At 42.6% G+C, this 24,786-nt stretch overlaps 1 protein-coding gene across 8 annotated transcripts in view; it reads right to left on the bottom strand.

Annotated features, from left to right (window-relative positions):
* Positions 1-24,786, bottom strand: part of LOC145399810 (protein lap4-like) — a 1,200,472-nt gene that overhangs the window by 595,248 nt on the left and 580,438 nt on the right. For all 8 annotated transcript variants that reach the window (XM_080272363.1, XM_080272366.1, XM_080272368.1 and 5 more), the window contains one exon: positions 18,848-19,024. In XM_080272363.1, the coding sequence (XP_080128489.1) occupies positions 18,848-19,024 (177 nt within the window). The remainder of the gene's footprint in view (positions 1-18,847; positions 19,025-24,786) is intronic.

Here is a 24,786-nt window from a genome sequence, read left to right as displayed (position 1 = left end):
TGATGTTCATCACAGGCGCCCAGACTGCTCGTTCAGCTCCCCTCCACTGACCAGTATTTCTGTTCATTTTTCTAGGCTTAAGTGTGTTTTGCTTTTGAATGAGCAATTGAGTGTATTCTCCTTGTTATTTTGAATTCATTTTTGAGATTCATATAATGTAAATTTATTTTATTGTAATCAATAAATTTACAGTTCTTTTCTTTGAGCTTAATGTAATTAGACACGTATTTTATTTCTCCACATTAAGCTTATTTTAGTTGCTGCTCCTAGTTTGCACAAACTCTTTACTTATTCAGTTGCCAGATCTTTTATATCAAGCTTAAATCCGTTGTGCCAGCCAGGAGTTAAGCACCGGCTAGAACCTATTTATTATTATTATCATTAGTTATTGATTGTCAGGGATGGGGTTACTTTTTCAAGAGGCTGAAAGTACTAACAAACAGCACACTGAGTAACTAGTCTCTGCTGTGTACTGTTGAGAAAGTTTATAAATTCTCGTCCTTAGAGAATCGGCGAAGTAAGCTGGCATAAAGTAAAACTTACTACTTGATTTTCACAAGTCAGTCCCTTGTTTCTATTTTCAAGTAACATCCAGCATTTCTAAATCATAATTTCACATCCCCTCGTGACATCTGGTGACCTCATTCCAGGATATTAACTCCTAGATCTTAACCTATTAACCGCGGGGCGTCACTTTCGTGACGCTTGGGAGCAAGGGATCATACTGCGGGGCGTCGCTTTTGTGATTCTGTGTTATTTTGAATTCATCCGGGCTTCCAAGTGGGGGCTTGTATCATCTATCAGTACCGCCAATGTCCAACACTAGTCAGCACTCCTAATCTCATCTGTTCTCCCATCCATTGTTGACAATTTAGCCATTTCTCCCCATTCTTGACTCCCCTCCCTACCCCCCCTCCATTACCCTATCCTCTCGCCTGCCCGGCCGTGCTACGCTAAGTAAATCTTCCCTGGAATTTTTCACTGATTTCATCCATTGAAATAAGCCCTATGCCCTATTCTTATACCAAATAATATATACAAGAAAGAAATAAGGTAAGTGAGAGTGCCATACACCTGGAATTGGCTAATTATCACCTGACAACACCTCACGTGCACTCGTTTGCTAATTTTCACTGTTTATTTCCCCTTGAAATATGCTGTATAATCTATTTTCGTAATAAATATACATATAAGGAGGGAAGGGAGAAGCCTAAGTGATATTTACATTCACCTGGAACTACAGTAATCCCGCATTTTTTGCGGATTTTTTGTCTACGGTTTTGCCCTCTCGCGGATTTTCTTAGCATTAATAAGTTCAACAAAAATATCCTTGAATACAGTATACAGAAAAAAAACAAAAATGAAATTCCCGCAGCTTCCATTTGTAGCGCGGTAAACTCACGCCACCCTCTGTCCCTTTCCCGTGGCCCCTCTGCCAGTGTTACCATATCTAGCATAATTTTATTCTTTTAGCATAATTTTGATCAAATTTTCGAGTCTGGAATATTTTTTAACATATTAGAAGTTTTAGAATCATTCTAGCATAATTTTGAATGGAATGGAATATTTTTAGAATAATTTTATAAAAGCTACAAATCAGAGAGAGAGAGAGAGAGGACTAAGGTAAGATGTTTGAATAATTGGTTACTTTCAGTTTGGGCTTGGTTGGGTTGGATTAGGTTAGGTTAGGTTAGGTTAGGTTGGATTAGGTTAGGTTAGGTTTTAGGTTAGGTTCGGTTTGGTTCGGTTAGGTTAGGTTAAGTTTGAGCTTTGTACTTTACCCATGAAACCTAGGTTTTTCCGATGGATTTTGGTATGATTCATTCGATTTTCAGCTTCATTTCAGTCGGAAATGACCATTTTCTGTGTTTTCCCCCCTCCCTATAACCCCCGATTCCCCAAAGATACCTCATTATTTCAGGGGGATGGGGGGGGTCATAACTCAAAATCTCGTTATTTCCGACGGAAACGATGCTCAAAATCGAACGAATCACATCAAAATCCATCAGAAAAACGTAAGTTTCGTGGGAAAAAGCAGTATGGGTAGATACCGATATTTATCCTCTTACTGTATGCAGTTCATTTTAATATTTTCATAGTAAACAATACATAATTAATATGTTGCACGAATATGTATAGAATTTTATCATTTAGCTTCAAGTTAGCATAATTCATTTTTTACTTGGAACAAATATGCTCAATCTAGCATAATTTTTTCATTGCCCTAGCATAATTTCGTTGTTTGGATATGGCAACACTGCTCTCTGTCCCGCATTCTTCAGTCAACGCCTGACTGCCTTAGGTGGCTGTTGTGGTTGTAACCACACTATGATATGAGCCTCTTGCCTCCCACTTGCTTTCCACATGGCCCCAGGACGTAAGCCAGCCTCACCAAGGGCTAATAATACAATTAGTAAGAACTCCAAAGTGACAAAACGATCAAGTTATGACCTTAGCAGAGAAACTTGTGTTACTGGACAAGCTAAGAAACGACCGTGCGAGTGTTTGCTATCACCAGTTAATGCATCTTTTTATTTTGTACTGTTTTGTTAATAAATGTGTAGATAATTGTGTATTACAGTACGGTGTTTACGTTTTCCTTCATAATGGAGTATGTGCTTTCAATCTTGTAAGAAGGTATTTCGGGATGAGTATGGAGGTTTCGGGACAATTCGCAGTCACAACAAACACAAAACAATTCGCCTTCATTAATGAAGATAGCTATGGGTGACGCTAGAATATAATTCAAAGGCGACTACAGCGAGGAAGAAACAAGTTAATTATTGACTAAAGGTGCAACTAATAAATAATATCCAGAACCTACGCTACTGAACATAGACTGCTGGATCCCCCTGAAATATAGTTATCAAAGTATTGATCAATTAATAATAAGTATATTGATGAAAGTATTGATTAGTATATTTATAGAATGGCGGGGAATCGTCCAGGGTGCGAATTGTTCTGAAGGGGAATCGTCCATGTTTTGACGGGGAATTGTCTGACGGCGAATTGTCTCGCAATCAGTATGGACATGGACTGTGTGATGGGCAGCATGGTGGACACAAGTGCAAGTTTTCAATTGTTAATAGAGTATTCGCGGAATTGACTTTTCGCGGGGGTTACAAGAACGTAACTACCGCGAAATATGCGGGATTACTGTACCTAATTTATAATGTATTGTCTAGATTTCCTGCCAATCATTTCACTGCTATATATAGCTGTGTCAAGAGGCTAACGATGGTAGTAATGAATTTCCCTAGGTGGGCCACCACCCCAGCCCACCCTTATCAGTTCACTCTCATCTTTCAATGTGGAGGCACGTCAGTTCGCTCTTGCTAGCTTCAGGGACTTTTCACCCCCATGCAAAGGGCCCTATGACCTTTATCCCCTACTAAACCTCGTGTGGAAAGGGGTAAAGGGCTGACAATTGATAAAAGAGTGACTACGATCTTTCTATTGACTAAAACAGTGCAAGTGGAATTGTAAATAATGTGTAAATAATGAGTAAACAGCAAGTGAAAGTAATGAATGTATATATAGGTGAACAGTGGAAAATAGTTTTATAAGTTACTTCAAGTGACAGTGCATAACACAGTGAAAATAAAATAGAAATGTAAATAACGTAAACAAAATAGAGAACGTAAATAGAAATGTAAATGAGTAGTATTATAAGAATACGAGTATATACCCTAGGAGTAATGAAAGTGAAAGTTTCACTCTAGCATGTCTGAATACTATGAGTTATGAGAGTGAAGGTGAAAGTGACATTCACTCTCAATGCTAGTATACAGGACGAGAAAGTGAATGCTACGTATTTTACTGAAAGAAATTGAATCCCTACAGTGACAATAAACTACAGTAACCCCTCCAATATCCGGATCAATAGAGCCATAGGCAGGTCCGGATAGTGGTCCTGTCCGGATATTGGGCCCCAGCTTATGGACTAGTACTTATGGACCCTAAGTCTGAAAAACACCTATACAACTCCCTCTGGACATGCATTGCACCTATTTAAGACCCAAATCACACCAATAAGGGACATAAAAGACTGAAATAAATGCAAAAGAACCATAAAATGAGGTTTTAGAGGTGAGTTTATACAATATTAAACATTCTGGGTACTTACAAGTCCCTTCCTCTTGGACTGGTTTGAACCGCCAATTTGCAGTCCACAGTTAATCCTCTGCTCTCTAAATTCTAATTTCTTAACACTGCACAACACCGTAAATTCCTGTGTGTTCTAGTGGCAAGGTATTGCAGTTTATTCACTGTTTATTCACAAAAAACAAGCACCTGTGGCTTGCACTGTTATGAGTATCTGCTCTCCATCGGAGTTAAGCTGTGACTGTTGATGTTGGTGGGGCAACAGAGTTGCCAGATCGCAACAGCCACATTACCAATCTCCTCAACTTTCATTGTCAAATATAACTTTTCATTACCAAATTCGTAAAGCTAGCATATATTCTTCACTAATTATATATACAAGTGGAAATACATGTAATCACTCTCCTTATAACTAACACCATGTTCATTATTTTCACGCTATGTAGGGTAGCAGATTAATCAGAGAGAGCAAACAATCCACCATCTCCATCCTGTGTATCCTCATACATGTGAAAAATCCATTTGGTAATGCATTATTCTAATTCATTACCAAACGAATTTTTCATTACCAAATTGGCCCACACTTGGTAATGAAAAATACCAAATGGCAACCTGACAGGGGAGGGTGAAGGGACCATGGTGTAACAGCTGTTTGGCGCCAGGCGGGAATTTCAAATTATGGGAGGGAAAAAAGTCAGATTTTTTTCGAATTTTTTGCGGTTTTTGGCCCATTTTGGGAATATTGGATCCCAGGAGGATTATGTCCGGTTAGTGAGGATGTTCGGATATTGGGCGTTCGGATATTAGAGGGATTACTGTAATACTACTGAAGGAAACTTATGGATAAAGACTGTAGATATATATAAGTGTTATATAGTAATAGAAATATAAAGTGTGAGGGGTTTTATGAATAATAAATGACAGAGTACCAAGAGCGAACTAGAGCAAGTGCGACGGTCAGACGCGCTCGTAATTTTCATTGCTTTCACAGTGGTTTTTTTTTTTTGGAGTATGGATCCCAAACTACTTGAAAATCATAGAGTAGTGTTTATAGTGTTAATATCTGGCTGTGGTAATCATATTACGGGTTGTCGGGAAGTGTAAAGTGGAGACTTCGTTACCCAACTTCAGAGGTCTCCACAAGTCCTACGGTAACCGACGAAGGCTCAACAAACATTCCAGGAGAAAGATGAAGGTATGTGCCATAAGCATATGCAATTTTAATATTCTAAGACTAATAACTGATTTTTGGCAAATATTTTTTGAGAGTCTGTCGGAGCCCGAATAACCCCGCGGCACACGCAAAACATTGGTAAACATGCCCGCGGTGTAGGGGTTAATGTTATTGACGAGATAATACCCACTCACTCACACCTAGGTATTTATCATTAAAGTCTACAGGCACTATCATACTGGTGGTTATTGATTCATTTCTATTAATTTTACGTAATAGTTTTCCCAGTCAGTTGCTTCTTTTTAAATTTTCTTTCTTTACCAGTTTAACTAGAAAAAACTTGTCACCACCAACCTGTGCCTATATTCTTTACTTTTGATTAGGGCATTTCTCTGCAAAATAGCAGTCAGTACTCAGTCTAGTCTACTCAGCCTTAGTTGAGTTATCATTATGGCTACTAATATACTGTATATGAACAGGAAGCCAAAGATATGGGGCTTACAGATCCTGAACAAATAAAGGAGTACGTGCTCTAACGGTTTAGTTACGAGCAGCAACGTGAGAATGATGCCCGTGAAAAGCGTGGAATTCAACATGAATACGAGTGAGAACAACGCAAACATGAGCGAGAACAGCCCGAGGAACGAGAGAGAGAACATCAACACGGGCGAAAACAATGCGAACAAAGTGAGAGAACGCGAACACGAGCGAGAACAATGCGAAAGACAACATGAACACGAGCGAGAACAATGCGAAAGAGAACGTGAATACGAGCGAGAACAACGCGAATATGAGCAAGAACAACGAGAGAGAGAACGAGAACATGAATGTGTTGAGCGCGAGGCATGTGAGAAACATGAACTTGAGACGCTGAAACTTAAGCAAGACTCCTTGGCTTCAGACACATCTGGTGCAGCTAACTCAAGCTCCACGAGCGCTCTCCCTACACATGTTCTGGTGACCCCCACATCAAGCTTCCTCCATACAAGGAAGGCGAGCGAATCGAGCCATTCATAGCTCGTTTCAAAGGCATGGCTCAGCTGTACCAGCTGGATGAGGCAGCTAAGTGGCTCCAGTTTCTTAGCTTGTTTGAGGGCCATGCCCTCGATATTCTCCACAGAATTCATGGAGACAAAATCACGTATGAGATGATAAAGGCCACACTCGTCAAAGCATACGGTCTCACAGTTGAAGTGTCAGGAGTCAGTTTATGAGGGCACGCTTGTCGTAAAAGGCGACTAAAAGGGTTGGCGGAGGGTTAGTGCCCCTCCCCGGAAAACAACTAACTAAAGAAACAAACAAGAAGCCTCGGACAAGGACTGACCAAACGTTGACGACCCAGGACCGGACAAAGGACTTGGTAATGTGTACATGGAATGTAAGAGGAGCGAATGATGAGGTGAAAGAGAGAGAGATTGTCCAGGTGCTTGAGGATGCGAAAGTGGATGTATGTGGAATAACTGAAACAAAATGGAGAGGAGAAAGTGTGAGAGAATGGGAGTATGGATGGGGTATATGTGCAGGAGTAGATGAGAATGAGAGGGCAAAGGAAGGAGTGTGTATAGTTGTGAGTAAAAGATGGAAGAAGAGCATAAGACAGTATGGATCAGTTGGGTCAAGGATTGTGTGGGTAAAGTTGAAAGTTGGAATACAAATGTGGGGGATTGTGTGTGTGTATGCGCCAACGCAAGATCGTGCTAGAAGAGTGAGAGAAGAGTTCTGGACAAATGTGGAAGTGTGCATGGAAAAGTTTGGAAGGAATGAGAGAGTGTTTTTGATTGGTGATATGAATGGTAAAGTTGGTAATGTGAAGGTGGATGGAATAGTTGGTGAGTGGGGTGTGCCTGCTGAGATAGATGAGAATGGGAGTGCGTTAGTGGACATTTGTGCTGGGAGGGGTTGGTGATAGCCAATACCCTCTTCAGGCATAAAATGATCCACAGGTATACATGGCGAGTGATGAGAAGGGTGGGTGGTGAACTGAGTGAAAGGAAGGCAATGATTGATTATGTGTGTGTGGATGAAAGGATGCGAAGATGTGTAAAGGATGCAAGAGTGTATAGAGGTTGGGGGAGTGGACTTTCTGACCACTACTTGGTGGTGGCCAGAATCAATGTCCAATTAGAATGGAGGAATAGAAGAAGGGAAAGACGAGAGGAAGGAGTAGTTGCAAGGAGAGTGGAAAGGTTACAAGAGGATGAGAAAAAGGCAGAGTATAAGAGAGAAGTGGAGGAACGATTGGGCAAATATGAACTGGAGCAGATGGGAGACGTGGAAGGTGTGTGTAAGATATTTACAGAAGAAATATGTGCAGCATGTGACGTGGTGTGTGGAAGGAAGAGAAGACGGAGGGGGGTGCAAGGAACAGCGTGGTGGACAGAAGAGGTGAAACAGGCTGTGGCACAAAAGAAGAAAGCATACAATGAATGGTTGAGAAATAGGGGCGTGGAAGAAGTTGAGAGGCGGAAGAGAGAGTTATATGTGGAAAGGAAGAGAGAGGTGAAGATATTAGTAAGAGAGAGTAAGAAGAGAGTGGATGAGGAATTTGGAAGGAATTTGAGTGTAAAGTGGAGGGACTGTAAGAAAATGTTCTGGAGAGAAGTGAAAAGAGTAAGACAGGGTGGAAATGAAGTTAGCAGGGGAGTGAAAGATAAAAATGGTAGATTACTAGTGGAGAAGGGAGAAAAAGTGAGCAGATGGAGAGAACACTTTAAGGAATTGTTGAACGTAGAGGATGGAAGTAATGCGAGTATAAGTGGCTGGGGAATGGCTGGGAGAAGGAGGGAGGTGAGAAGACAGGAAGAAATTAGTAGGATAGAAGTTGTGGAAGCAATGAAGAAAGTTAAATCGGGGAAAGCCCCAGGAATTGATGGAGTGTGTGGTGAAATGCTGAAGCATGGGGGAGAGATAGTAGTAGAATGGATGTGGAAGATGTGCAGATTGGCCTGGGAGGAAGGTAGAGTCCCGGAGGATTGGAAGTCAGGTATAATTATTCCCTTGTACAAAGGAAAAGGGGAAAAAGAAGTGTGTGGTAACCATAGGGGCATTTGTCTTCTTAGTATAATAGGAAAAGTGTATGGTAGGATACTTATAGACAGAGTAAGAGAAAGAACAGAGAAATTAGTTGGAGAAGAACAGGGAGGCTTTAGGAAGGGAAGAGGTTGTGTAGATCAGATATTCATTCTTAGATCTTTAGTGGAAAAGTTTCTACAGAAGGGAAAGAAGTTGTATGCGGCTTTCATGGATTTGGAGAAAGCATATGACAGGGTGGATAGACAAGGATTGTGGAAAGTGTTAAGAATATATGGAGTAGATGGGAAGTTGTTGAATGCTGTGAAGAGTATGTACGATGGTGCGAAGGCTGCAGTGCGTGTGGATGGTGAACTAAGTGAATTTTTCTCTTTGAAAGTTGGTTTGAAACAGGGATGTGTCATGTCTCCATGGTTGTTCAATCTGTACATGGATGGGGTAATAAAAGAGGTACAAGGTAGGGTAGTGGATGTTGGAGTGGCCCTGGTGAGAGAGGATAGTGTTTGGAAACTCCCTGTACTGTTGTTTGCAGATGATACTGTGTTGTTGAGTGAAGACGAAGGGGAGCTGCAAGGCTTGGTGGATGAGTTTGAGAGAGTGTGTAAGAAACGGAACCTAAAGGTGAATGTAGGGAAGAGTAAAGTGATGGTCTTTGAGAGAGGTGAAGTCAGTGAATGTACAGCGAGGTTGGATGGTGAGGAATTGGAAAATGTGAGTACGTTTAAGTATTTGGGTAGTGTGATGAGTAAGGATGGAGGTTTGGAGGGTGAAGTGCTTGAAAGGGTACAGCAGGGAAGAAAGGTTGCTGGTTCCTTGAAAGCAGTGATAGGAAACAGGGAAGTGAGCATGGAAGTAAAAGTTACTACATGACAGTATTGTGATACCAACTCTAACGTACGGAAGTGAAGCTTGGACATTGTTGGAAGGACACAAGTCAAGAGTGAGAGCAGTGGAAATGAGTTATTTAAGAGGAGCCTGTGGAGTCACGTGGAGAGACAGGCTGACGAATGAGGATATAAAGGAACGTTGTGGTGTGGATGTGGATGTGATAGGAAGCGTTGTGAGGAACACACTGAGGTGGTTTGGCCATGTGGAGAGGATGGAGGGTGAAAGACTGACAAAGAGAGTGTATGTGAGTGAGGTGGAGGGTGGAAGAGGGAGGGGGAGACCGAGGATGAGATGGAGGGATGGGGTGGAGAGGTATATGAGAGAGGGGGGTGTGAGTTGGGAGCAGGGCAGTGAAATGGCGGGGGACAGGGCGACTTGGAGGCGATTTGTTTGTGGCCACCCCAAACGGGATTGAGGCGTCAGGCAATAGATAGATAGATAGATGTTGCGCATGCAGCTAGAAAAGTCGTGGCCTGCTGAGCTTATGGCTCAGCTTAAGATCTGCCAGGTAAGGGATGCCAGCCAAATGGTGGAGAAGGCTGATGCATTCTTCACTGCGTATGGGTATCAAACTCGTAAGCAACATGCCTGGAACAGGAAAGCTGACAAATCTGGGAAACCATCTCAGACTGAACCCCAGCACCAAGGCCGTTCTCAGAATAATGGCCAAGGTCCAAACAAACCACAGAAGAAAGACCAGGGGCAAAATACCCAGAAACCTGAGTGGAAGTGGTATGACAAGCAGAACCCTAACCAGCAGCAGTACCAGTGCTTCAAGCAGCAGCAGGGCAAGGACAAACCATGTAACCCTCAGTCAGGACAATCGACTTTAGTGTATCGGAGGCAGGATGCAAATGCAGCCTTCATTCCACAACAAGCGCACAGTGGTGCCAACCCCACTAGTACAGGTAATTCTCCAGAGTTCACTAGTCCCCCAGCGAAAGTGAACTCTCCATCTCAGGTGGTCAATGCTCCAACTCCTCAATGGTGAGCACGACCCCTCAGGCATCTAGTTCTCAGGGTGCCACATTTGCTGCATCGTTCGTTCCGCAGTCTCATCTATGACTGGCTGCTACCTCCTCAGACCCTTCCACCAGCAACACTGCCTTCTTTTTCAGCCAGGGTTTGTGGGAGGTGTTTCCATAAATGTTCTGAGAGGTAATGGTTCCTCAGGTTGCTCTGTCAAGCAAAGTTTAGTTAGACCCGACGAGTACACAGGTAAGCAGATCCAAGTTAGACTTATTGATGGATCAGTGAGATTGTTCCCTAAGGCACGTATCCAGGTGCAATCTCCTTTCTACACTGGCTTGACAGCTGCTGTTGTCATGCCAGAACCTTTGTTTGACCTTATTATAGGCAACATAGCAGGTGCCAAGTATAGTTGCACCATAGATGACGCTACTCAGACTCCGGCTGCAGTAACACTAGCCATGGCCAAGGTTCCGAACTGTCACCCGGTGACCATTGCATCGCCACAAGATCTGATTTGTAGTCAAAATGTTGTCCAAGAACAACAGTCTGACCCAACGTTGCTGTGCGGAAGAAGCAAAAGGGTAGATATTCACGGGGAGGTCAAGCCAAGTTCCTTCGTAAACAAGGACAGCTCTACCGTGAGTCACGAACACCCAAGGGAAAGGTCCACTGCAGTTTGTCGTTCCCACTAAGTATCGCCAAGCAGTGTTAGAATGGGGTCATTGTTCAGCCTTAGGAGGTCACATGGGCAAAAGGAAAACCCAGGGCCTTATCCGTGCTGACTTTTTCTGGCCAGAGATGGAACAGGAAATAGATAGCTTTGTGCGTTCCTGAAATGAGTGTCAACATACCACCAACCAGGGACATGTCCTTCCTGTGCCGTTAGAATCCACACCCATAATCTCAGAGTCAGTTGAGAGACAGGGCAGTGGTGATGTGGGTGCAGACCTGACGTCTCGCCCATTGGCCCTACAGGGCACATTATGTCCAGGGCCTGTACATACATATGTACCATAGATTAAGGGGGAAGTTCGAGAACCCCGCAGAGACAATCCGAGGCTGTGTTTGAATTACCTTGTGGTGTCTCAAGCTGTGGGCCACTCTGAGGATTCCCGGAGAATGCACATTATCCACATGAGTGTTCACACCCACAGTGGGTGTTAAAATGTGACCTGCCCGAGATTGCGTAGGGATTCTCAGCTTGCCAATGTTAATCGTAAGTGTAGAGTAGGGTTTAACCAGTAAACTATAAGGGTCCTTTAAGATTCTGTCTTGGGACCTCGTTTCCTGGTTAATAATAATGTAGGTTTAGGGTTTAACCAGTAAACTATAAAGGTCCTTTGAGATTCTGTCCTGGGACCACGTTTCCTGGTTAATAATAATGTAAGTTTAACAAGTAAACTATAAGGGTCCTTTGAGATTCTGTCCTGGGACCATGTTTCCTGGTTAATAATGTATCCAATAAGAAAATAATGGCAACCTCGAATGTACACAGCTTGGCTGTCACTTAAAATTTTCAGCTAGGGGGTACTCTTTGTAGCATATATACTGACTGCTAGGCAAAGAGAGAAATTGTAATTTAATAAAAATTGTTTGCCACACTGACACTTTTGATGCTCCATCTTGATTGCTTTCGCAGGTGCAGCTGACGGGTGTAACAATTTTGTCGTGCAGATCAGCTGATCATCTCTGCTGCATGCTGCCACCTCCTCTTCTGCCTCATCATCTCTATTTACTATTGACTTATATAATATAATTTTACACGTAGGCACAGTTACACCACAACTGTCACACCTAAACCGTGTATTACATACATCACGCTACATAACAATTAGTTGTTAATGTAAATGTAGCGAACTTTTCGCTCAGTTTGACCTGAGTACAGGATTTTTCACCGTCATCACAGAGTCTTTTTCCCTCAAGCTTGCTTCTATTAACGTAAATACAAGATTTTTATGCTCATGGGCAACTGTGATTTTCTCCTGTAGCAGGATGGTACACACACCACAGTGTGAATCTTGTGTGACTGAGTTAGGATTTATATGTATGTATATTGAAAAATTTTCGGAAGAAAAATTTGACTTTGATGGGGCGTAATGTCACGAATTCGCGTAAGCGTATTTATAAATTCGTGACATTGTACTTTAGTGAGAAAACCACGAACTCTAGTGAAATTCCCACTGGGCATCACTCAGTTCAACTGGCCTTGTATTCACTTTGATCGGGATGGTTTTCAGAACATTTGTCACTGTTTCACAAGTGACCATTCTTATCCACGACATTAGTGTTTTCACTAAGTGATTTATTGTGAGCCTATATCGTTCATTTTCATTCCACTGACCGTTGAAGTTAGGCCACGCCCTACTTCCGGCAAACACAGCCAGCCCCTACCTCTTTTCCCCGTTTGAATTTAGTCAGCTTTGAGTCGCCTCAAGGGTAGGACCGTTTGTGCCCAGCGTAGAGCAGCGCCTCCATTGTACAGCGAGTTCCTGAATCTCCGCCTAGATGGTGAATTGGCGAAGCAGGCTTAGCGAATAGCAGCATTTTGATGTTCATCACAGGCGCCCAGACTACTCGTTCGGCTCCCCTCCACCGACCAGTATTTCCGTTCGTTTTTCAAGGCTTAAGTGTGTTTAGCTTTTGAATGAGCGAGTGAGTGTATTCTCCTTATTATTTTGAATTCATTTTTGAGATTCATATAACGTAAATTTATTTTATTGTAATCAATAAAATGGAATGGTAGTGCTTTGGTGGACATCTGTGCTGGTATGGGGTTGACAACAGCCAACACCTACTCTCAGCATAAGATGATCCACCGGTATACATGGAGAGTAATGAGGAGGATGGATGGTGAACTTATTGAACGAAAGGCAATGATAGACTATGTATGTATGGATAAGCGAATGAGAAGACAAGTGTTGGATGCAAGAGTGTGGAGAGGGTGGGGGAATGGAGTCTCGGACCATCACTTAGTGATGGCCAAGATAAAGCTGCAAAGAAAATGGTTACGGAGACAAAAGGGAAGACAGGAGGAAACAGCTCCTGTGAGAAGAGTGGAGAATTTGCAAGACAGTGAGAAAACGGCAAGATAGTGAGAAAATGGCAGAGTATAAGAGTATAATGGAAGAAAGATTGGGAAGGTATGAGCTAGAGCAGATGGAAGGGGTGGAAGACCTATGTAAGATATTCACGGAAGAGATAGGCGCAGTGTGTGAGGTGGTTTGTGGAGTGAATAGGAGATGCAAGGGTGTGCAAGGGACAGCATGGTGGAATGATGAGGTGAAACGAGCTGTGGAACAAAAGAAGAAGGCATATAGTGAATGGTTAGCGAGTAGAGGTAGGGGAGAAGATGAGAGAGAGAAGAGAAAGGTATATGTGAGAAGGAGTAGGGAGGTGAAGAGACTGGTGAATGAGAGTAACAAGAAAGTGGATGAAGAGTTTCGGAGGAATCTGAGTGTGAAATGGAGGAAGAGTAAGAAATTGTTTTGGAAGGAGGTAAAAAAAGTAAGGCAGTGTGAAAGGGGATATAGTAGGGGAGTGAAAGATAGGAATAATAGATTGCTGGTGGAGAAGAGAGAGAAAATGAGGAGATGGAAGGAGCACTTTGAGGATTTGTTGAATGTAGAGAGTGAGAGCAATGCGAGAATAAGTGGTTGGGGAATGGCTGGGAGAAGAAGAGATGAGAGGGGGGAGGAAAAGATCAGTAGGGTGGAAGTAGTGGAAGCAATGAAGATGATCAAGATGGGAAAGGCCCCAGGAATTGATGGAGTGTGTGGTGAAATGCTGAGGTATGTGAGTGAGATTGTTGTGGAACGGATATGGAAGTTGTGTAGATTGGCTTGGGAAGAGGGAAGGGTTCCAGAGGCCTGGAAATCAGGTATAATTGTTCCTTTATACAAAGGAAAAGGGGAGAGAGAAGTATGTGGTAACCATAGGGGTATTTGCCTTCTTAGTGTGACTGGTAAAATATATGGTAGAATACTCATTCAGAGTTAGGCATATGACAGAGGTTTTAGTGGAGAAGTATCTAGAGAAGGGAAAGAAAGTGTATGCTGCCTTCATGGACTTGAGAAAGCTTATGACAGAACAGATAGGCAAGGTATGAGGAAGGTATTAAGAATATATGGGGTGGAGGGGAAATTGTTGAATGCTGTGAAGAGTATGTATGAAGGAGCTAGGGCTACGGTGCGAGTGGATGGTGAGCTGAGTGAGTTCTTTGATCTCAATGTGGGACTGAAACAGGGTTGTGTGATGTCTTCATGGCTGTTTAATATATACATGGATGGGGTTGTGAAAGAGGTGCAAGGCAGGGCAGTGGATGTGGGGGTGGCTCTAATGAATGAGGGTGAGATTTGGAAGATTCCTGTGTTGCTGTTTGCTGATGATACAGTATTGTTTAGTGAAGATGAATGGGAGTTGCAAGGATTGGTGAATGAATTTGGGACAGTGTGTAGGAGGAGGAATCTGAAAGTTAATGTAAACAAAGTAAAGTTACGGTGTTTGAGAGGAATTAAGTCACAGAATGTACAGTGAGGTTGGATGGTGAGGATATGGAGAATGTGAGTGCATTCAAGTACTTGGGTAGTGTGATGAGTAAGGATGGAACTTTGGGGGATGAAGTGCGTGAAAGGGTACAGCAGGGAAGAAGGCTGTTGGTTCACTGAAAGCAGTGATGAGAAATAGGGAGGTGAGTATGGAAATTAAGAAGTCACTGCATGATAGTATTGTGATCCCTACCCTGACGTATGGAAGTGAGGCATGGACCTTGCAAGAGGGAAACAAGTCAAGAGTGAGAGCAGTGGAAATGAGTTACTTGAGAGGAGCATGTGGTATGACATGGAGGGACAGGGTGACGAATGAAGAAGTGAAGGAACGTTGTGGGGTGGATGTAGATGTGGTTGAGAAGATTAGGAGAAATACACTGAGGTGGTTTGGACATGTGGAGAGAATGGAGAATGAAAGACTGACTAAGAGGCTGTATGTAGGTGAGGTGGAGGGAGGGAGAGGGAGGGGTAGACTGAGGATGAGGTGGAGGGATGGAGCTGAGAGGTATATGAGGGAGGGGGGGTGAGTTGGGGGGAGGGTAGTCAAATGGTGGGTGACAGAGTGACTTGGAGGCGTTTTGTCTGCGGCTACCCTTTGCGGGCGTAGGGCGTCGGGCTATAGATAGACAGATAGAATAAATTTACAGTCCTTTACATTAAACTTATTTTAGTTGCCACTCCTAGTTTGCACAAACTCTTTACATTATTCATAACTGGTACTTAGGCCAGTTCTTTTGTATCAAGCTTAAATCTGTTGTGTCAGCCAGGAGTTAAGCACCGGCAAGAACCTGTTTATTATTATTAGCATTAGTTACTGATTGTCAGGGGTGGAGTCACTTTCTCAAGAGGCTAAAAGTATTAACAACAGCATGCGTGAGTAACTAGTCTCTGCTGTGTACTGTTGAGAAAGTTTATAAATTCTCGTCCTTAGAGAATCGGCGAAGTAAGCCGACATAAAGTAAAACTTACTACTTAATTTTCACAAGTCAGTCCCTTGTTTCTATTTTCAAGTAACATCCAGGATTTCTGAATCATAATTTCACATCCCCCCGTGACACAGACGACAGTAAACTGAATGATGTGGCCTATGGGCAGGGAAGGGTTGACAATGTCAGCGTGGTGACAGCTGCTAATTTATATGCTATGAAATGGCTGGCAGGAAATCTAGACAGTGCATAAAAAATTAGGTAGTTCCAGGTGAATGTAAATATCACTTAGGCTTCTCCGTTCCTTTCTTATATATATTTTTATTACAAGAATAGGTCATACGGCATATTTCAAGGGGAAATAAACAGGGAAAATCAGCAAATGAGTGCACATGGGGTGTTGCCAGGTAATAAATAGCCCATTCCAGATGTATGGTAGTATCAATTACCTTTTCTCTTTCTTTTATGTATTATTTTACATAAGAATAGGGCATAGGGCACATTTCAATAGATAAAATGAGTGGAAAAATCCGTCCAGGATTTGCATAGCGCAGCACGGCTGGGCAGGTGGGAGGAAAGAGTAATGGAGGGGAGGTAAGGTGGGGAGTCAAGGACAGGGAAGAAATGGCTAAATTGTCAACAGAGGATGCAAGTACAGATGACATTAGCAGAACTACGTATAGCTGGACACTGGTAATGCTAAGAGATGACACAAGCTACCACTTGAAAGCCTGGGCGAATTCAAAATAACACAGAATCACAAAAGTGACACCCCGCAGTATGATCTCTGGCTCACGAGTGTCATGCAAGTGACGCCCCCCAGTTAAGGGGTTAAGATTAGTCTACAATAAGATCTCACCAATAACGACTTTGACAGTAACGTTTTCGGCAATAATGGTAAGTTACAATAGATACCCAGTTTCTATAATAATGTTTAGATTCACCTGAATAACACCTATTTCGCGAATGCCAAGTTGTTATACTGCCAATACGTCCAAAACAAGATGAGGAATGAAACAGACAAACAAGAAGAGATGAAGGAAATTGCTGAAAATGTGAGCAGTAGCGAGGAGGAGATGGAGGATCCTCCCCTGACTTGCCTGCCGCCGTCCCCTCCACCTCCACTGCCCCACCTCACTCACCAGCTGCCTCCCCCTCCACCTCCACTGCCCCACCTCACTCACCAGCTGTCTCCCCCTCCACATCCACAGCCCCACCTGATTCACCTGCTTCACCTGGCATACCTGCAACCCCCATCATAATGACTGTTGCTGCATTCTGGAAGAAATATAACATTTGACAGGCTGTAAAATTCTTCATCAAAGTCTGGAATAATACAACACTGGCAACCGTTAAACAAGCGTGGGGCAGCCGGGGCGGTGGCGGAGGCACTCTAAGTGTATTGCCATGCCTTGGAACCCTTGTTATTTAAATTCATCAGGCCTGTTGTCAACTGTTGTTAAGGTGACTGACAATATTTTTGTTATTGTTGCTATATCTGTAGTGTATGTCTGAAAATTTTTCCCTTTATTATGTCTCTAAGGGTAAAAAAATGTCAAGGTTTGAGGGGGTACCGCCCATGTGCAATTTTTCCCGTAAGATTATGCATTCACAGTGTGCGATTTCACAATGCACGAGCACCAGGACCGCCCATCCACTCGGGCACTGTGGGAGCTTACTGTACTTATCAACCACACAATCAGTGGATGCACAAAAGCAATCAATAAAAACCTTAAACCAGGTTATGGGAGTAGAAAATTATGGAGGGTTGACACTGGCATGATGACTGAATCATCCATGCAACACATCAGAATTAGGCTGTGCAATACACAGATCATCTTGAGATAAATATGAATTTTTGAGTTGTATTTTTGCCTCAATGATTTTATAATGGTTAGGCAATACATGGATCAACATATATAATGATTTTAGAATTCTTGAGATGGATATAAATTTTATAGCTGTATTTTTTCTTATAGACTTTATGATTTTTCCAGTGTTACACGAAAGATATTTCTCATTCAACAACTACAACTCAAACCCATGACACCATAGTTAGTAATCACGACACAGTGGGCTTGCACAGTGCATGAGTGGATGGGCAGTCCACGACCACGCGCACTGTGATTTTGCGTACTGAGAATACATAATCTTATGGGAAAAATAATATATGGGTGGGACCCCCTCAAACCTTGATTTTTTTTAACTTTAGAGATATAACAAAGGGAAAATTTTAAAGAAATATACTACAGATAAAGCTAAAATTTCAAATATGTGGTCAGGCACCTTAAAAACAGCAGATGACAGGCCTGATGGATTTAAACAGCAGGGGTTCCGAGGCACGGCACCACCCTTAGTCACGAGTGCCCCCACTACACCAGTCGCACCATGCGTTTAAACATTGCTAATGATGTGTTATTCCAGGCTTTGACAAAGAAATGCAGCAACAGTCATTATGGTGGGGGTTGCAAATATGCCAGGTGAATCAGGTGGGGCTGTGGAGGTGGAGGGGGAGGAGGCTGGTGAGTGAGGTGGGGCAGTGGAGGTGGAGGGGACAGCGGCTTGCAAGTCAGGGGAGGTGGTGAGGGGAGGATCCTCCATCTCCTCGCTACTTTGGCAATTTCCTACATCTCTTCTTGTTTGTCTGTTTCATTCCTCATCTTGTTATGGACATATTTGCAGTATAACAACTCAGCATTCGCGAAATAACCATTAATCACGTGAATCCAAACGTTATTATTGAAACTGGGTATCTAATCTAACTTACCGTTTTACCAAAAACATTATTGTTAAAGTTGTTATTGGTGAGATTTCACTGCAGACTCCTCTTGAGTACCTTCCCCATGAGCCTCTAATGTCAAGATGGGCGCATCTTGCACGGGGGGAAGGGGGTTGCATAGTCTGGGAGAATAACAGTTTTGGGCCACTTCTTGCCTCTGCTTTGCAAATTATGGGCTAAACTTGAGCATTCCAAGTTTTATGGACATGATTTTTGATCACTCGTGTACTATGCGATTCACGCAGTATGATCACGCATACTGTGTAAGCCCACTGTATTCTCGAGTGTCAATAAGAATTCTAAAAGAGAAATATTTTCACTAACAAAAAAATCAGATTTCTATTGTAACTGAAAATATCATTGCACAAAGAACTACCTGTAAACTCAATAATGCTGTGCTAAATTATTTTAATGAAACAGAACAACTTACCTCCATCTCACCATTGGCCTGACTGTCCCCATTGACTGCAGTGTCACCGTTCACTGCAGTGTGTTCTTTAACGGGGGGAGCTACATGATTTCCAGTCACTTCTTTCTCCTCTGTTGCTGTTGGCTTCAATGCTGTCTGACCAAGTACATGATTGGCTACAGGTTCCACTTTAGCTGCCTGTCATTGAAAAATGTCAAGTTCAAATCAATCAGTCCTCTTCAAGATATTCAGAGGATTTTAAAAAAGATCCATATTAACATGATGCTTTTTATCCAGAAAACTTTTTTTTTTAATAATGCAAGGAAGAAGGAACCAAAGGCCAGGAGCTCACAAACTGTTCCTTCCAAAGAAAAAACAAAAATAATACAAAAGAGGGCCAAATTCAAGATATATTCATTTTGAGATGCCTGGACATACTGCGTTTGAAAGATTGGAGATCATAGGAAGTAGGAAATACAGACAGAGGGAGACAGTTCCAGAGCTGACCTGTTATATAAATTAAGGACTGGGAGTAACGGTTAACTCTTGCATTAAAGACTTGGACAGAAAAGGGATGAGAGTTTGCTGCTAGACGGGTGCCAAGCACCTGTCGTAGAGGTGGAGGGATGCAACCAGACAGTTCAGACGAGCAGTGACCATTGAAGTTGCGATAGAAAAGAGATAAAGATGAAACAGCGTGGTGAAGAGACAGAGGTTGAAGGGAGCCAGTAAAATGAAGAGAGTTGATGAGACGAAAAGCCTTTGACTCCACCCTATTGAGAAGAGCTGTATGTGCAGAGCCTCCCCACACATGGGAGTTGTACTCTAAACAGGGGCAAATAAAACCCGTGTATAAAGTCAACAACTGTGCAGGGGTAAAGAAGGTGCAGAGTCGGCTTAGCATACCTAAGCTCTTGGAAGCAGATTTTACAAGAGATGCAATATGATTTTTCCAAGATAAGTCCCAAGTGAATGAAACTCCAAGCATGTTCAAGGATGATGCAGGATTAAGCTGGATATTATTAAACCTCAGAGGGTACTCCTATGGAAGATCGTGTCAGGTTGATAGGTGTAAAAGCTAAGTTTTTGATGCATTAAAAACAACAAAATTATTTTTACACCAGTCAGAGATACGAGCCAAGTCAGACATTAGGTGTGCCACAGCCTCATCCCTTGTTTGTTGAAGTAACTGCTAAGATGGATGTTGCGGGAACCAAACGGAAAGGTGAAGGGTGGAATCATCAGCATACGAGTGGATAGGGTTAGATGTACAGCTTAGAAGGTCACTGATGAATAAAAGGAAGAGAGTTGGTGATGGAACAGTGCCCTGAGGAACACCACTGTTGATAGATCTAGGAGAAGAACGATGGCCGTCTACAGCAGCAGCTATAAAACGACCAGAAAAGATACTATTGATGAAAGCACAGATAGAAGGATAGAAACCATTAGAGGGCAGTTTGGAAATTAAAGATTTATGTCACACTCGATCAAAAGCCTTTGAGATGTCAAGTGCACTGGCAAAGCTATCGCCAAAGTCCCGAAAGAAGGATGACCAGGAGTCTGAAAGGTAGGTGAGAAGATTGCCCGTGGAGCACCCCTGACGGAACCCATACTGACGATCAGAAAGAAGGTTGTGATAGGAAAGATGCTTTACAATTTTTCTATTAAGAACTGACCTAAAAACTTTTGAAACACGGGATGTTAAAGCAATTGGACGATAGTTAGAGGGTTGGGAACAGTCACCCTTCTTTGGGACTGCCTGAATGAAAGCAAACTTCCAGCAAGAAGGAAAGGTACAAGTTGAAAGACAAAGGTGTAAAAGTTTGCCTTGGCAGGGTGTAAGCACTGAAGCACAGTTCCTGAGGACAACAGGAGGGACTCCATCAGGCCCATTTGCCTTGTTAGTGCTGAGGTTAGTGATGGCAGAAAATACATCAGCTGAAGAAATTTTAATGTCAGCCACGAGGAAGTCTGCGGGGGGGAGGTAATGGAGGAACAACACCAGAATCGTCTACAGTGAAATTGGAGGAAAAAGTCTAAGTGAAGAGATCTACTTTATCAGCAGAAGAAATAGCTACAGAACCATCAGAATAGAAAAGAGGAGGGAAGGATGATGAGGTAAAGTTGTTTGACAGGCTTCTGGCAAGGTGCAAGTAGGAGCGGGAAGAGCTCAAGATGGAGAGTTGAGAGCACTTAGTAGGGAGGAAGCTATTTTTTGCAGTGTGACAAACAGACTTAGCATGATTCCAGGCAGAAACATAAACAAGTTGTGATTCAGGGGTGGGTTGGTTCTGGTACCTTTTATAGGCCCTCTCCTTGTTGCAGACAGCATTAGAACAAGTGTGATTAAACCAACGCTTTCTTGCATTAGTCGAAGGATATGAGAAAGGAATGTATGCTTCCATGCCCAAGAGAATGACCTCTGTAATGCGCAAGGCACACTCAAATGGCTCCCAGCCATGGAAGTAATAATCATTCCAGGGAAAATCAAAGTACTGTCTGAGGGCCTCTCAATCTGCAGCTCCAAAGTGCCACTGACGACGTTTCCCTGGAGGGTCCACAGGCCATACCGGAGAAATAGAACAGGTTAAGGTAATAAGGCTGTGATTGGAGCTGTCCAGCGGAGAGGAAAAATTAACAGTGTAAGCAGAAAGATTAGTTGTATGGAAGAGGTCAAGTATGTTAGAGCTCTCTCCAAGGCAGTCAGGGATATGGGTAATGTGCTGTACAAGCTGCTCTAGGTCATTCAGGATAGAAAAGATGTAGGCTTGTTCACCAGGTGTATCAGTGAAAGGAGAGGAGAGCCAAAGGTGGTGGTGAACATTGAAATCTCCTACAATGGAGATTTCAGAGAAAGGAGAAATGGTTAGAATGTGTTCCATCGTAGAAGTAAGACAGTTGAAGAATTTTTGATGGTCAGTAGAATTAGGGGATAAGTAAACAGCGCAGATATATTTAGTCAGAGAAAGACAAGAAAGCCGAAGCCAGAGAGCAGAGAATTCTGAAAAATCAAGTTCAGGAACACGAGAGCAAGATAAATCTTTGCGTACATACACTGTATACAACATTCACCTTTGGCTTTGAAATGAGTATACAGAAAGTAGGAGGAAACAGAAAAGGGTTTGCTGTCAGTTGCCTAAGACAGCTGAGTCTCTGTTAAGAAGAGAAGGTGAGGCCTGGTGGAGAAGAGGTGGTGTTCAACAGAGAGAAAGTTAGAAGAAAGGCCGCGAATGTTGCAGAAATGAAGAAGAAGTGACATTAAGACTGACCTTCCTTTCCTGTGATTTGGGGGGGGGGGGAACCATTTACTCTTTTGATAAAAAAGAGTATATATTGAAATATAGGCCTGCCTGTTAAAAGTAAACTCTCCAATATTTTAGCATTATGGAAATCAAACTTCCAAGATATTTGTCCTACGACCAGAAATGAACAAATCTACATTTTTGTCAGAGATGGTTTTTTGGAGTGATGAGAATAATAAAGATATATATTATGTACACCCTCAAAAAAATTATTGGCACTCTTTTAGCAAGATAAAATATGACACACCAGTTGAGATCTCTGAAACAAATTCCTTTGCCAATGCGCCAGGTTGGTATCCCTCATCTGCTGAGCCTTAAGCCTGGACTCATAGTGGCATCAAAGCTTTGTATCACTGCTTACTAAGCAATTTGTTTTTCTTATTATCACTGTTTTCACAGTACTTAAAGGCATTAACACAGTTATCATAAAAGTTAAAAAGGAGGATGTTGTTGTGTAATGTGCTGAATAAATAACTATCTAGGAAGTGTTATGAAAGAACCTGAAGCCATTTTGAACATGAGCCCTAGGTGCATGTACTCCATAGTGTGTAACTGGCAGCACTGCCATTTTGGCATGGATATCGCAATTTCAAGCAAGCTGAAACATCATTTAGCATATTTTTGATATACTACAGTACAGTATATATGAAACTGCCATCAAGGCGTTATCTTGAGTTATTTTTAAACTAATGTGTGTTTTTCAGTGGGCTGAATGGTTACAGAAAACTGCTATACTGCATGCCTTTTTATTACTCCTGAACTAGATTCAATGTGTCTGAGGGTGCTTTGGAATATAACAATTTCAAGTTAAGAACGGTCATAACCAACTATGAAACTTTCCCTGAGGGAAAAGGGATTAAGTTTCTATCTTCAGGTGAAGTTCATTCATTTAATCTAATGGAATTTTTATTATTTTGTAATTTATCTCCTTTGGCTTAATGGCATTAATAAGAGACATTACTATGGCTCATCATATTTTCCAATCAAGAATCAAGATCCACATAACATGGAGAAATAGAAGTAGGGAAATAGAAGAAGGGAAGGACGGGAAGGAGTATTTGCAAGGAGAGTGGAAAGGTTACAAGAGGATAAGAAAAAGGCAGAATATAAGAGAGAAGTGGAGAAACTACGAAGGGTGATCAGAAAGTAATGACAGTTCGTGCCATAACATGAAAACCTTGAATGATGGGAGGTAGGGGAGCAAGGAGAGTGCAGAGTTGCCTGTCCTTACGAGTTTGAACTTGTCGCCGTATGCCTGACTTTTCTTGTTTTATTGTTGTGAGTGAATGCTTCACTCTTGTTTTTGCTCTCTGGCCAGAAACATGGATTACTCGAAAGAAGTCTGCAGGTTCTACATTTTTACGAGGTGGAAACTGGGAAAGAAAGCAACAGAGATTCGAGGGGAATTATTACAAGTTTATCCAGACACTACTCCTTCCCTGGAAACTGTTTCCCGCTGGATTCGTGCTTTCACAGCAGGAAAAACTGAACTGAAAGATGAACAACGCTCTGGACGCCCCCGGACATCCGTGACCGAAGCAACAACTGTCCGTGCACGGTCCATCATTGACGAGGATCCAACTGTAACTCTTAGGTTCTTAGCCTTGGAGCTTGATATCAGTTATGGGAGTGCATATGACATCGTGCATGAACAATTACACCTGAGGAAGAAGTGTTGTCGATGGATACCCCATTTGTTGACTGATGAGCAAAAGGCTGAACGGGTGAGGATTTGTCATGTCTGGCTTGCTGAATTTGAACCAAATGGTCCAAAACGGTTCTCAGATGTTGCTACTGGAGATGAGTGTTGGATTTCATTCTTCACAAACGTGACAAGCAGTCAAACATGGTGTGGTTGGGCGATGAAGACCCTCGACCTCAGATTTTGAAGGTGAAGGAAGGATTTCGCAGCCGGAAGCGCCTTTTCACCATCTTTTTCAATTCTCAAGGACCAATATGCGTGGATGTGATGCCTGAAAAGTCCACTATCACAGCCCAATACTACACAGACCAGGTCCTTCCACAAGTCTTGAAACACAAGGCCAACACCGCACCAACCCGCCGTCGGTCTCGCCTTTTGCTGCACCACGACAATGCTGCACCCCACAAAGCTCGCCTCACTATGTAGTACCTGGAACAACAAGGTATAACTCTGCTCCCCCACCCACCCTACTCCCCTGACCTGACTCCCTGTGACTTTTGGTTGTTTCCAAAAATTAAATCTGCCATCGCTGGGAAGCAATTTCATCGCATCCAAGACTTGGCACGGACCGTCAATTCAGAACTCCGAAGTATACCGTCTTCAGAGTACCACGCTTGCTTCATGAAGTGGAGAAAGAGAATGGAACGCTGCATAGAGGTTGGAGGGGAGTACTTTGAAGGAATGTGAGTCATAGTTTGATAGTTCTTCATGCTAATAAAAGTTTATGGACTCACTGTCATTTCTTTTTAATCACCTCTCGTATTGGGAAAATATGAAATGGAGCAGATGGGGGACGTGGAAGGTGTGTGCAGGATATTCACAGAAGAAATATGTGCAGCATGTCATGTGGTGTGTGGGATGAAGAGAAGACGGAGGGGGGTGCAAGGAACAGTGTGGTGGAATGAAGAGGTGAGACAGGCTGTGGCACAAATGAAGAAAGCATACAATAAATGGGT

This window comes from Coenobita brevimanus, chromosome 50 (genome assembly GCF_032717465.1).
Source record: "Coenobita brevimanus isolate Jiangsu-jjx chromosome 50, ASM3271746v2, whole genome shotgun sequence".
In the NCBI taxonomy this organism is placed as follows: Eukaryota; Metazoa; Arthropoda; class Malacostraca; order Decapoda; family Coenobitidae; genus Coenobita; species Coenobita brevimanus.
This window is presented reverse-complemented; position numbering and strand designations above follow the sequence as displayed.